This window comes from Micromys minutus (assembly GCF_963924665.1).
Source record: "Micromys minutus genome assembly, chromosome: 21".
Classification (NCBI taxonomy): domain Eukaryota; kingdom Metazoa; phylum Chordata; class Mammalia; order Rodentia; family Muridae; genus Micromys; species Micromys minutus.
Genome location: NC_137956.1, coordinates 9,606,884 through 9,620,893, shown reverse-complemented (window position 1 = coordinate 9,620,893; position 14,010 = coordinate 9,606,884). Strand labels below are relative to the sequence as shown.

The 14,010-nt window shown below is 37.7% G+C and overlaps 1 protein-coding gene across 4 annotated transcripts in view; it reads right to left on the bottom strand.

Annotated features, from left to right (window-relative positions):
* Positions 1-9,090: 9,090 nt before the first annotated feature.
* The window catches only part of HMGCLL1 (3-hydroxy-3-methylglutaryl-CoA lyase like 1), a gene marked incomplete at both ends in the record, with an annotated part of 120,056 nt that continues 115,136 nt past the window's right edge, over positions 9,091-14,010 (bottom strand). For all 4 annotated transcript variants that reach the window (XM_080934780.1, XM_080934781.1, XM_080934782.1 and 1 more), the window contains one exon: positions 9,091-9,201. In XM_080934780.1, coding sequence (XP_080790906.1) covers positions 9,091-9,201 — 111 coding nt within the window. The remainder of the gene's footprint in view (positions 9,202-14,010) is intronic.

Genomic DNA, 14,010 nt, shown 5'->3' with positions numbered 1-14,010 from the left:
TCTACTGGCTTGCTGTATATTGCTTTTAATCTGTTTAAGTATGGGCTTGAATTCCTGATCTATCCAAGAATTTTAACATGAAGGGATTTTGAATTTTGTTAAATGCTTCCTCAGCATTTAGCAAATCTAATGAGATGATCATGTGGTTTTTTTATTCCCCCTTTGAGTTTGTTTATATAGTAGAATATGTTGATAGATTTCCATATATTGAACCATCCCTGAATCCTTGGGGTTTTCTTTTTTCTTGCTAAGATTGTGTGGCCTTAGTTAATACTGGTCTATTTCCCTACCGTTTTATAATTCAAATTCATTTTTATAAATCTGAGCACTATATGTTTATGTATATATATATATATATATATATATATATATATATATATATATATATGTGTGTGTGTGTGTGTGTGTGTGTGTGTGTGTGTGTGTAATTATCCCTTTATCTACTGATAGACAGTAATAGTATTTTTATAAAAGCGAGTGCTAAACTGCTTCACATTCTAACATATGGAATCTATTACTTTGCTTAGTCTATGGATGGAATAAACACCCATCCAAAGTTTGGCTTCTATGAGCTGATTCCAAGGTCAGCCAGTTCTTCTGAGGGAAGCACCTGGAAAGTCCAGACCTTGTTGCTTAATTTTCCTGCTCCAGGTCACACCACTGCCCAGAGAAAGGAGACTCTCCTAAAGCTGAGCATTAATACTCCCTAATACATGGCGTTCCAAACACAGATGCTTGAAGTTTCATTCTGGACAGACTGAAGCCAAATATTGAGGCTAACATAGAAATATATGTGTTTAAACCTGCTCCCTCCACATTCTCCCTTAGTTAAATCTGTCATGAAGTTTGGAATGGAACCACATAATAAATTTGTCTGTACATCAGCAACAGAGAAACTTAATTCCAAATTACACATAACTGAAAATGTTGGAGGAATGTTGAACTGATAAGGTCAAGAAACCAAGTTATTAACCACATCAATAACAGATGGCATGTAAGTCGGCCTTTTCCTTACTAATACACACAGTAGGTGTTTGAATACATGTTTGCAGGTCAAGTTCCTTGTTAATGGAAAGAAAGATTACAGAGTTTGGTTTTAATGGCTGGCCTGGCAGAAATGAAGATATCCTAAAGAGATACTTGTGTGTCTCAATCTGACTATTAGACAACTCTAACAATCGACCAGAAGAAACTGGAATTTTCTGAGGAAGTTCATGCTGGGAGAAGTAAAAGGCACCAGCCACAGGTAAAAAATTGTCTCCAAGAAAACGGTTTTATACAGTTCGTGCATCTTCTGGCGGATGAGACCACAGCTTGACCAGTATCATGTAAGTGCCCATTTCCCTTCTAATTTAATCCTCAGTCTCACTTCAGGACATGAAATATAGAAGGTCAATGGATCTCTTTGTTCCTTTTCCCAGTGTGGCTACATTGAATAAATCCTTTCTTCTGCCATTCTTAGCAACTTTGATGTTTTCATTGGTTGTTTTAAGAATCAGTTGCTGAACTGGTTTCCCTCAGTACAGAATGTGTACCCCAAGTGTGGAAGCATGAAGAGGGAGCTGCTTAATGGCTAGGTGCAGCTCTCTCATCTTATGCTCTTTGGGGGGATTTTGTGCTACCGAGGCCAACAGTTACTCCCACTCCTTTCATGCTGAACGATTAACGTTTTTAATAATCTGGGCAAGGCAAGTACTATTCAAGTAAAAACCATAAAGGTACAAATGTTTCTCTTAAATTTGTTATTTTCTCAGGCATTCCTTATATTATTTGCTCTCCTGGGCTTTGTTTTATTTTCTCTGCTACAGATGAAACTAGTACATTCTAGGCAGGAGCTTAACAATTGAGCTCCATTCCTAAATGCTGATATTCATTTTTTTTTAAGATTTTTGTTTATATATAATTTATATATATGAATATACTCTCTTCAGACACACCAGAAGAAGTCATCAGGTCACATTATAGATGGTTGTGAGTCACCATGTGGTTGCTGGGAATTGAACTCAGAACCTCTGGAAGAGCAGTCAGTGCTCTTAACCGCAGAGCCATCTTTTGAGCCCAATGCTGATATTTACGAACAACTCCTTCAGTGCACAAATATATCCATTCTTGTTTCAGCTATTCATACTATATTTTAGACTTTAACAAGTGACTTCTCAAAAGATATTCTCTAAAACTATAATCTAAAAATAATGATTTAAAAGTATAAATCTAAAAAATATATATTCTTAAAAAACATTCTCAGGAAATGTAAACAGTATGTATATTTCAAACCTAGCTTTACTGAGATAGTTGTCTTCCTTGACTTCCTAAGTATTTGAATTAAACTCACTTCTTAGTTTTCATCAAGCTAAAGTTTGTTAGAAAAATATAATGACCAGCTCCTAACATGTTAGGGAATTAAGGCTGTAAGTGAGACAACCCTATATGGAACACATATTCTGATTGGGAAAAAAAACATAGGCAATAAACAAGTAAATTCAGACTATGCATGGGTATCCAATGGAGGAGTTAGAGAAAGGACTGAAGGAGCTAGAGGGGTGTGTGACCCCATAAGACGAGCAACAATATCAACCAACCAGACCTCTAAGGCTCCCAAAAACTAAACAACCAACCAACAAGTACACATGGAGGGACCCATGTCTCTAGTCCCATATGTAGCAGAGGATGGCATTGTCTGGCATAAATAGGAGAAGCCCTTGTTCCTGTGAAGGCTAGTTTCTCCAGCATAGGGGAATACCAGGGTGCTAAGCTGGGAGTGGGTGGATGAGAGGGGGGCATCCTCTTAGCAGAGGAAGAAGGTTTGGGAGAGGGGTAGCTTGAAAAAAGGATAACATTAAAGTCTTAATAAACTATTCAATAAAAAACATTTTTAAAAAGTCTACAATAAATCTTGGTAAGCTATTCAAATATTCTAGGGTGTGTAGACCTTCTCTGGTGAGGGGCTGAAGAGTGCCCTATCCCAGGATAAGGAATGAGATTCAGGAAAGCTGGATACTTCAATCAAGGCAACCTTGACATGAAACCATGGGTTCCATGTCCCCCACTGTACATCTGCTTAAATCTATTTAGGGATTTCACTCTGACTGCACATGAAAACTTAGGGTTCAACAAGGCTCTGTCACTTGTAACCAGATGAATGGCTGGCCCACGATGTTTATGAGCAGAAGTTTAAAGACTTCTTTTGCCAGCCAAGTTTAGGTGAGTCTGAATGTTTACATTAGACTACACTGTTAAGTTGATAGTGACCTCTTAATTACAAGGAACCAGTCATACCCAGGGCAAGCGTTACAAACAGAGAGGACACCAGGGTTAAAGGACCTGCCCTTTAGTAGTCTGATCTGTGGCTTATGCCAGAATCTCTGAAAACAAAATCACAAAACTGTCAAAATGTCCAAAGACACAAATATCCACTGATGTTGTAATGGCTAACATTATGTTTTCAAGGGTTTTTGTTGTTGTTGTTTTTGTTATTTTTATTGTTGTTGCTTTTTGAGAAAAGGAAATCCTTCTTGACTGTTTGTGAGAGTATAAATGTTTTATTTTATTTTTATTTATTCACTTCACATCCTACTCACTGTCCTTCCTCCCAGAGACTCCCTCCAAAAATCTTTCTCCCTCTCCCCAACTCTTTTGTCCTCTTAAGGGATGGAGGCCCCTCTAGGTATCCCCTACCCCGGCACATCAAGCATCTGCACGGATAGACAAATCCTCTCTGAGGCTGAAAGGCTTCTTCTGTAAGGTGAAGGACACTGTCCACAGGGCAAAAGAGCAGCCTACAGATTGGGAAAGGAACTTCACCAACCCTATATGTTTTCTGTTTTAACTATTATGCTTTAAAAATTCTTCTCAGGCCCCGATTCAGTGTTTTGGATTGGCCCACCCCCTCATCTACCCCACTGATGAACTGCCGGAAGGCATGAAGTAGCTGGTCCTAAAGATTCAAAGAGTTGCAGGATCCCATAACATGGGGCAATAACAGGCTATGCAAGAGGAGTCTCAGAGAGTTTCTAATATTGATAGAGCAGCAGAACCCAGGGGCCTGGTTTAGTACCAACAAGTCATTGCAATAAGTATTTGCATGTGAAGAAATGTGGACAAATTGTGAGACACACTGACCTACTAGGACAATGAGATGATTTTTCTCTGTTTGAGGGGAGGTTGCAAGGGTAGCAGGCAAGTACAAGGGGAGGGGGAGATGAGTGGGATTGCGGTGCATGATGTGAAATTCACAAAGAACTAATAAATGTTTTAAAGGAAAAAAGGAACTGCTTTTTCTCGTGCAGATTTGCATCTGGCAGCCACTTCCATTTTTTAGGTTCTTGAGCCCCCTTCCAATGAACAGAGCAGAGACACATGGATATTACAAGAAAGGAGATAGTTTACTACAGGAGAAATATAGCAGTAGGAAGGGGCTTGGAAGCATGCCAGACTTCACTGTGCTCTGGTTCTAAAAGAACAAAAGGAAAAGGCAGGGCTACATGACCTCATATGGGTAACTTGCATAGTTCTGACAGTGTTCCCTTGATTGAATGAAGTCCATACAGACTAAGAGCTTCTGGTCTTTCTGGCTTTAAATTTATGGAACCAGTCCAGAGGCACAGGGTCCTACAAGAAGTAGCAAAATCGTGCTAGGATGGTGTCTGTACCGTGAGGATCATGAAGAATGGTAACACCGTAAGGTAGCTGTGTGGTGAACTCACGACATCATCTGAGCAGCATCAGGCTTACCTTGTCCTACTGATGGTCTGCTGTAGCTATTTCAGAAAGTTTCCTTTCCTATCTCCTTCTCGACTTTGTTCCCCGGTCTTTATATCCCATGGCTCTCGGCCACCTTGTTTGAGGGGCATGGCAAAGCCATAGGCTAGGGTATAATGTCTGATGAGGAAAATACTATAAAATATTTCAAGTCAAAGCTCCTGATGTTTATTGGACAGCCCAAAAATCTGAAACAAGCAGAACAGGCAAGCACTTACCCACTCAACTGTAAGGGTCTTGTTAAAAGCTGTGATGCGGTGGGTCTGCATGTCTCACAAAGCACCTGGTACCACAGTACTGCTGAGCCTGAACCTGTGGTTAAGTACTGCAAATGAAGGCAATTGTGTGATTTAAGTCTGGAGTTAAAGACACAAGAGAAGGGGAAGCCAAAAAGCAGTTGAAGTAAGGAGGTCTGAGCCAGAAATGGTGGGTATGGAGGGGTACTTGTAATAAAAACAGAAAGTACTTAAAGCAAGTGGGGATGTGTCACTGGCTGTGTGACAAAAACAGATTGAGAACAGATAGATGAACATAGATTTACTTGAAATAGCTGCAAGAGACCATCATTTGAACAGTTAAGTCTGACACAGCTCTGATGACATCACACATTCACCACACAGTGACCTTAAAGAGTTACCATATATATCAGCTTGCCTGGTTTTGTTCAAACTAATCAACTCTAATTTAGGGCAAGAAGACCACCACAAAGACCCATAAAAGCCCCAGCCCTCAAGATCAGACATGACTTTGTCTTCCTGTGTACCCCTCTTTGCTTTGCTGAAACCTGTTTCTCTGTGTGCTCAGTGTATACGTATTTCCTTGCCCTTAATAAAAGCCTTTTATTCTGACTGATTTTATCTGCTGTGTTTGAGAATTTCAATTTCAATAATAAACTTGATCAAGATTATAAAATGTCCATATTAAAGACTATACCATTGAATTATATGTATGTATGTATATATATATATATTCTCCTATTCTCCTTCCTCCTTTCTCAGAGTTGTTAGACACAGGCTACTTCCTTGAGATTATAAACTCACCTCTCTGCTTTCTCACTATAGCGTATATTCCATGGGGATTTCTTTACTGATTGCTCCCAGATGCTTTATTTAGTTTATCCTTCTGATCTAGTCCTATGGGATAAACGTCTTTGGAAAGGACTTGCAACGATACGGTGCTCAATGAAACATGAGGGGAAGTTTGGAAGGGTGCAAGTGTATACTGTACTTTGACAATAAAAAGTCACAGGCAAAGAAAAGACCATGTACGCGCTGCAGGGGCTGTGTGGAATGCAAGACATGAAGAGTTGCAGTGAGCTTTCACTCTTAGACCCATCGTCTGAAGGCGAACTACACCTGCCGGTGGGAAGAGTCCTTGCAGCATCAATGTTCTGCCGAGTTAAACACTGGTGGAAAAGCAAATTCCGAAGATGTGTCATACAAGTGAGTTTTAAAACTTATTGTTTTGTTTTGTTTTGTTTTTCCTGCTTGCCTACAGTTTAAAATATCCCAACTGATGTGGCCCATCATAGTATGATGTGGGTTTATAGTCAGTCATTGGCAAAAGTTAAAAAAAAAAAAAAAAAAAAAAAAAAAAAAAGATGGTTTTGTCTTTCTCTTCTTTTTCTTTCCTCTCCCTTAGACCATCCCCTATCCTGCCTGTTTACTGTACCTTTCCTCTGTCTTCTCCATTCTCCCTCTTCACTTTGGAGTCCACACCTTTCAATCACAAAATTCATATTTTCTAGTTCACAAGAGCAAAAGGATCAGGGATGTTTACTGAAATCTTTTTGTCCATTATTTTGATTCATCTTTGTTTTGTTATGAGTCTTTAGTGTTTGCATATTTACAACTGTGAAAGGAATAATAGGTGTGACTAACTTGCTTAATGCTGAATCCTTTGACTCACAGTGAGAATTTGTCATTTAGAAGATACAGTATGCAAAATTATCAAAATTAAGGATATACATATAGAAATTAAGAGCCATATACGAACATCTAAGAAAGTCTTTATTAAATTTTATAGTAAATAAAATGCTAAAAATGTAAAGAGAACATTGAATTTACTAGAAAGTTACTGGATTAAATGTGTTTGCTCTGAGTTCATGAACATAGATTTACAAAAGTTTTAATTTTCAAAATGTGAATTTATTTCTGCTTTTTGGTTTGTTGAGCTTGGAGATCAAACCCAGGTGCCTACACACCCTAGGTAGAGTGATTGACAACTTACCAAAAGTCTTAACTCTAATGGGTAGCAACACATCTCTGTAATAAAATGCACTCAAGTTCCAGGATACGGAATAGATATTCTTAACTTATGGATAGGTGTGGGAAAAATAGTTTTTATTCACATTTCAACAAAAGTTACATTTGCCTTGTCATTCTTATGACTTTCTAGGTAAAACCAAAGCAAAATTTGGTATCAAAATATGTGTGGGTGAGTTTTTTGTTTTTGTTTTTTTTTTCCAGTGGGTCCTGCAATGCCTGCAAGGTTTCCTGGATAGCTACGAACAGTTGAGAAAGTTCCTCCTAAGAAATTCAGACAGTATAGGGAGAGGGAAGAAAACATAAACTGTCAAGTGTAATTAGATAGTGACAAGGTGCTCATGAAATTCAACTGGTCTGCTGAGATAGGCATTATGTAACTGTCTGACACTATCTATACCTGAGGTTTCTATTGCTCTATCTTTGAAAGAAACTCTGAGTTTCATTTCAAAACAAAAATGCAGGCCACTGTCTTTACAAGTAGTCTGCATAAATAGCTGCTTTCAAAAATATCTCAAAACCGAGCACGTCTCTGAGAGGGAAAAATCAATCTCCTCAGAAAATGAAGGAAGGAGAACATTGCTGCGGCTGCCTGTCAGTGCCCTAGTCTGCAGGAGAGATGAGCGGGGAGATGGTACCAAGGCAGATTCACATTCAGATGCCACTTTCATGCTTCTGTGTCAGCCATATTCCAACTGAGCCCCCAAGCGCAGACCTGCATTCAGGACTCTGGAAGACAAGCATGCTATAATGGAACCTGCTGGCGAAACCCATTACAGCCCGATACGCTGAAGTCTTCCGTGGAAATGTAGGTTACTTTCTCAGCTGAACGTTTCCATTCCATTTTTTGTCTACTATATCCCTTTAATATTTTACGTCTAATCAATATCCTTCTTATTTTCATTTCAACATTTTTACTATTTTCTAGGATGCATATTCCATTTTATGTTAATGGATAATTTGCCTACACATATACCTGTGTCCTGCTTAACTGACTAGTCATGCAGAGGCCAGGAGAAGTCATTAGACTCCCAGAAACTGGAGTTATAAATGCTATTAAATCACCGTATGGGTGCTTGGAACCAAATCTATGTCCTCCAGAAGGACAGCCAGTGCTCTAAACCACTGAGCCATATCCCCAGGCCTTGATCTTTAATGTATTAGTTTTTGTTATCCCTGGCAATGCTTTCTGGCACAATAGATAATATTTCTGTCATTCAACTTCAAAATAAATATTCTAAAAGTCAAATAAAAATAAACAGATATAGAGTACAGGAAGTCAATGAAAACAGACTTTTCATCACTTAAAAATTATATTAACATTCTTAAAATCACAATTGTATTTCCTTGGGCCATTCAAAAGTAAACCAGATACTATGGAAAGAGACCAGGGTGTCTATATCAGTCTACTATTGTTTCTGTCCCTCAAACACCAGAATAAAAACCACACCATATAGTTTCTCCATATTTAAGTAACATTGTGGACTTTTTTCTACAACTGATTAAATGTAAAACACAGCAAACTGAATGCAGGGAACAAACAAGGGAGGTATGGTGTGCTTTCAGGATGTGGCGTTTTGCCATTGACCACAGCATCTTGGAGCACAATAAAGTCATTGAAATAGTTAACAGATGTTAGCCGCGCTTGAAATATAAAAGTTCTATTGCTAAAAATTATGTTGGGTCACATGAAACTTTGGCTCTTGGTCCATAACTTAAGAAACTTGGCAGATGGAGAGCTGGGATCCAGAGGAAAAACACACAACTTCGGGGCCACACACTCTGCATTGTGTCGAGTCCCATCAACCACCAACAATGTGTACCCTGCGGTAAGGTGGCTTGAGAAGGCATTAACACAGCACTTGATACTTAGAGAAATCTGAAGTCAATTTTCAGCTCTACTAAGCTAAAAATATAATTATTTCTGTAAGAGCAAATGAGCGGGTCTTGTCTGCCCCCAGAAGGACATGCTCCTTTTTAATTTACTCCCCCTTCAGAATGCGTGGGCACAAATGAGACTGTGATGAACCAAGGCTGGAATGGCTATTCTCTCTCTTAAGTCATGAACTCATTCAAGCTGAGCTTTGAGGGAGGCTTGAGCAACTTTAGAGTTTGTGGTTTTATTCACTGCCTTGCAAATAAAGTCACCAGCTTCCATCACTTTGTGGAGATTCACACCCTGGAAAGGAAAAGAAAAGACACCAGGTGGGGTAGGAATGAGAGTCATGAAAAGGAAAAAAAAAAAAAGGATGAACAAATATTTTTGTCTTTTATCTCACAGTAGTTGCTTAGCTGTTTAAAATTAGGAAACATTGTTTTGCTCATGATTGATTCAAGGGTAGCATTTATTTCCATGAACTATGAAAACTGTGTTTTAGATTTCTCCACTTTATTAAAACATAATATGAGGAAGGCACCTCTGAATAACAGTATAATTTGCAAATATATCTAATGTTTAAGAAGGACAATCATAGAATTTGAAGAAAAAGAAAATAAAGCAGTAATGGATAGAAAAAGTTTACAGTTAAAAACTGAACAGAGAAAAATGATGCCTTTATTATATATAAAGAAAGAATCTGGATAGATTTATATGGGTTCCCCAGGAAGGAGGAATGCTTTTTTTAACCATATGCAGATTCAACTGAGACATAGTATGAAGTGGAGACCTGTGAGGCAGAGAAAATGAACAGTTTTTAGTATACAATGGCACCTACTTTGACTGTCTGAAAAAAAGCATAAGAGTTACAGAGGCTTAGGAAAACCCGTGAATGAGAAATCATAGTTGGTATGAAGGCCGAGATTAGGGCATGCTTCTCATGTGTGGGCCTTGGAGTCACAAGCATAATTTGCCCAGCACACTTGTTTGACTCGAGAGACACACTATGGGAATGTCCACTACGTACTTGTCCTCACACATCTCTCATGACTTTACATCTCTCTTCACCATGAACTAATAACTGTGAGGACTGCCATTTAAAATTTATCTTTGCCAGTAGACTGTTAGTAGCTGGTTTAGTTATCAAAATATGATTTCAACTTAAAATGGATTAGAATGAAACCCGTTTCTCTTCATTTTTCTTTCTAGACATGTTTTAGAACACTCTGTTATTTCTCTTTTTAATAACGGTCAAGAAAATATTTTGTAAAACAATTTTTTTTTCTCTTTCACAATCTGAACATGTTTTTGGGGTAGCAAAATTCTTTTTGATCTGAGAAATTTGTCTCTGTCATGGAGCATCTGAATCTACATTTTAATTTAAATTCTTAATCAAATGTTATCTAAATCGTTTAATATGTCCTGAAATTCTGAATTAAATCCAGTTAGGGTTTGATGAAATATTTTAGTGATTAATGTTACTCTAAACATTGTACAAATTTCATTTCTAACAATTATGCATAGGTAATTTATTAATAACATTTTAAGAAAGTGTTTTGTTTGGTCTTTCTCTATTTCATTTAATAACTGATAAGATGGTACAGTCTGGAATCAGACACTCCCTGCCTCCATCTCTGCCCAGAGCCACAGGCAGATCAGGAATATTGCTATCAGGAATCACAGCCTGCCCTCAGAAAACTAAATACCCAGAGAAGACCAAGAAGCACTCTCCCTTCTGAGCCCATGGGTGATTCCACACTTTCTCTCCACTGACTATCTGGGGAGAGACTTCTGGGAACTCTCAGGGCACAGGGATCATGCTTCTGCTTGGGTCTGTGTGCCCCAGGTCTCCACTTGCACACAGAGCTAGAGCCAGCCCATCTCCATCTAAACTTACAACCTGCCCATAGAGAGCTGAACAAGCAAGACCAATCTCCCTCTGGAGCCCATGGTCCACAGACACACAAGAAAGACAAGCTCCATCAGAGATAACAAGATCAACTAACATCAAAGATAAAAAGATGGCTAGAGGCAAGCACAAGAATCTAAGCAACAGAAACTAAGACAACCTAGCAACATCAGAACCGAGCTCTCCCATCACAGGAAGTAGTGTATATTCTAACACACCAGAAAAACAAGATTTGTACTTAAAATCGTGCATTATGCTGATGATAGAGGGCCTCAAGAAGTGTGTGAATAATTCCCTTAAAGAAATATAGGAAAATACAGAAAACAAGTACAAGACTTTAGAGAAATACAGGAAAACACAAGCAAACAAATGAAGGAACTGAACAGAACTATCCAGGACCTAAAAACAAAAATGATAACAATAAAGAAAACACAGAGAAAGACAACCCTGAAAATAGAAAACCTAGGAAAGAGTCAGGAGTCATAGATACAAGCATCACCAACAGAATACAAGAGATGGAAGAGAGGCTCTCAGGAGCAGAAGATAACATAAAAAACATTGATATACCAGTCAGAGAAAAGGTAAAAATTTTAAAACTCCTAACCGAAAACATCCAGAAAATCCAGGACACAATGAGAAGACCAAACAAAAGGTGAATAGGAGTAAAAGAGAGCAAAGACTCCCAACTGAAAGAATCAGTAAATACCTTCAACAAAATTATAGAAGGAAACTCCCCAAACCTAAAAATAGAGATAATCATAAACATACAAGAAGCCTTCAGAGCTCCAAATAAATTAGACCAGAAATGAAATTCCTCCAAACACATAATAGTCAAAACACCAAATGTTCAAAACAAAGAAAGAATACTAAAAGAACTAAGGAAAACATGACAAGTAACATATAATGGATGGATTGGAATTACAATGGATTGGAATTACACCAGATTTCTCAACAGAGACTATGAAAGTTAGAAGATCCTGAACAGACATCATACAGACTCTAAGAGAATATAAATGCCACCCCAGGTTACTATATCCAGCAAAACTCTCAGTAACTATGGATGGAAAAACCAAGATGTTCCAGGACAAAAGCAAATTTACACAATATCTGTCTACAAATCCAGTCCTACAAAAGATAATAGATGAAAAAACTCCAACAAAAGGAGGGAAACTACACCCTAGGAAAAGCAAGAAAATAATCCTCTTGCAACAAAACCAAAAGAAGAAAGGCACATAAGCATAATTCTAATTCTAACAACAAAAACAACAGGAAACAACAATCATAATTCCTTGATATCTCTTAATATCAATGAACTCAATTCCCCAATAAAAGACATAGACTATCAGACTGGATACATAAACAGGAACTAACATTTTGCTGCATACAGGAAACTCATTTCTGCAACAAAGACAGGTGCTACCTCAGATTAAAAGGTTCGAAAAAACTTTACAAGCATGTGGTCCCAAAAAAAAAAAAGCGGGAGTAGCCATCCTAATATCAAATAAAATAGATTTTCAAACAAACATCATCAAAAAATGCTAAGGAAGGACTATTTTTACACATCAAAGGTAAAATCTATCAAGATGAACCCTCAATCCTGAACATCTATTCTCCAAATACATGGGTACCCACATTCATAAAAGAAACTCTAATAAACCTCAAAGCAAATAGTGTACCACATACAATAATAATGGGAGACTTCCACACCCCACACTCATCAATGGATCATGGAAGTGGAAACTGAACAGAGACACAGTGAAACTAACAGAAGTAATGAACCAAATGGATTTAACAGACATCTATAGAATACTTCACCCTAAAACAAAAGAATATACCTTCTTCTCAGCACCTCATGGCACCTTCTCCAAAATTGACCATACAGCCCATAACAAAACAGGTCTTAACAGATACCAGAAGATTGAAATAATCCCATGCATCCTATCAGATCACCATGGAAAAAGGCTGATCTTCAATACCAACAAAAACAACAAAAAGCCCACATACACATGGAAGCTGAACAATGCTCCACTCAATAATAACTTGGTCAAGGAAGAAATAAAGAAAGAAATTGAAGACTTTTAAGAATTTAACAAAACTGAAGACAAAACATACCCAAACTTATGGGATACAATGAAAGCAGTGCTAAGAGAAAAACCCATATCTCTGAGCGTCTCCATAAAGAAACGGGAGAGAGCAGCTTGACAGCACACCTGAAAGCTCTAGGACAAAAAAGCAGATACACCCAAGAGGAGTAGACCACAGTAATAAAACTCAGAGCTGAAATCAACCAAATAGAAATAAAAAGAACTATACAAAGAATCAACAAAAACCAGGAGCCGATTCTTTGAGAAAATCAACAAGATTGATAAACCCTTAGCCAGACTAAGGAGAGAGTGAAGAGAGACCATCCAAATTATCAAAATCAGAAATGAAGGGAAGACATAACAACAGAAACTGAGGCAGTTTAAGAAATCTTGAGATCCTACTAGAAAAGCCTATACTCAACAAAACTGTAACATCTAGATGAAATGAACAATTTTATAGACAGATACCAGGTACCAAAGTTAAATCAAGTTCAGATAAACCATCTAAACAGCCTCATAACCCCTAAAGAAACAGAAGTGGTCATCAAAAGCCTCCCAACCCAAAAAAAAAAAAAAAAAAAAAAAAAAAAAACACAGGACCTGATGGATTAAGTGCAGTGCTGAATTTTATCAAACCTTCATAGAAGACCTAATACCAATACTCTCCAAAGGATTTTACAAAATAGAAACAGAGGAAACACTACCCAACTCATTCTTAAAAGCCACAATTATGCTCACTTCTAAACCACACAAAGACCATACAATGAAAGAGAACTTCAGACCAATTTCCCTCATGAACATTGATACCAAAATAGGCAATAAAATTTTTGCAAATCGAATCCAAGACACATGAAAACAATCATTCACCATGATCAAGTAGGCTTCATTCCAAGGATGCAGAGATGTTTCAATATACAAAAATCTATCAACATAATCCAGTATATAAACAAACACAAAGGGAAAAATACATAATCATCTCTTTAGACGCTGAGAAAGCATTTGACAAAATTTTATACCCCTTCATGTCAAAAGTCTTAGAAAGATCAAAAATTCAAGACCCATACTTAAACATAGTAAAAGCAATATGCAGCTTACCAGTGGCCAACATCAAACTAAATG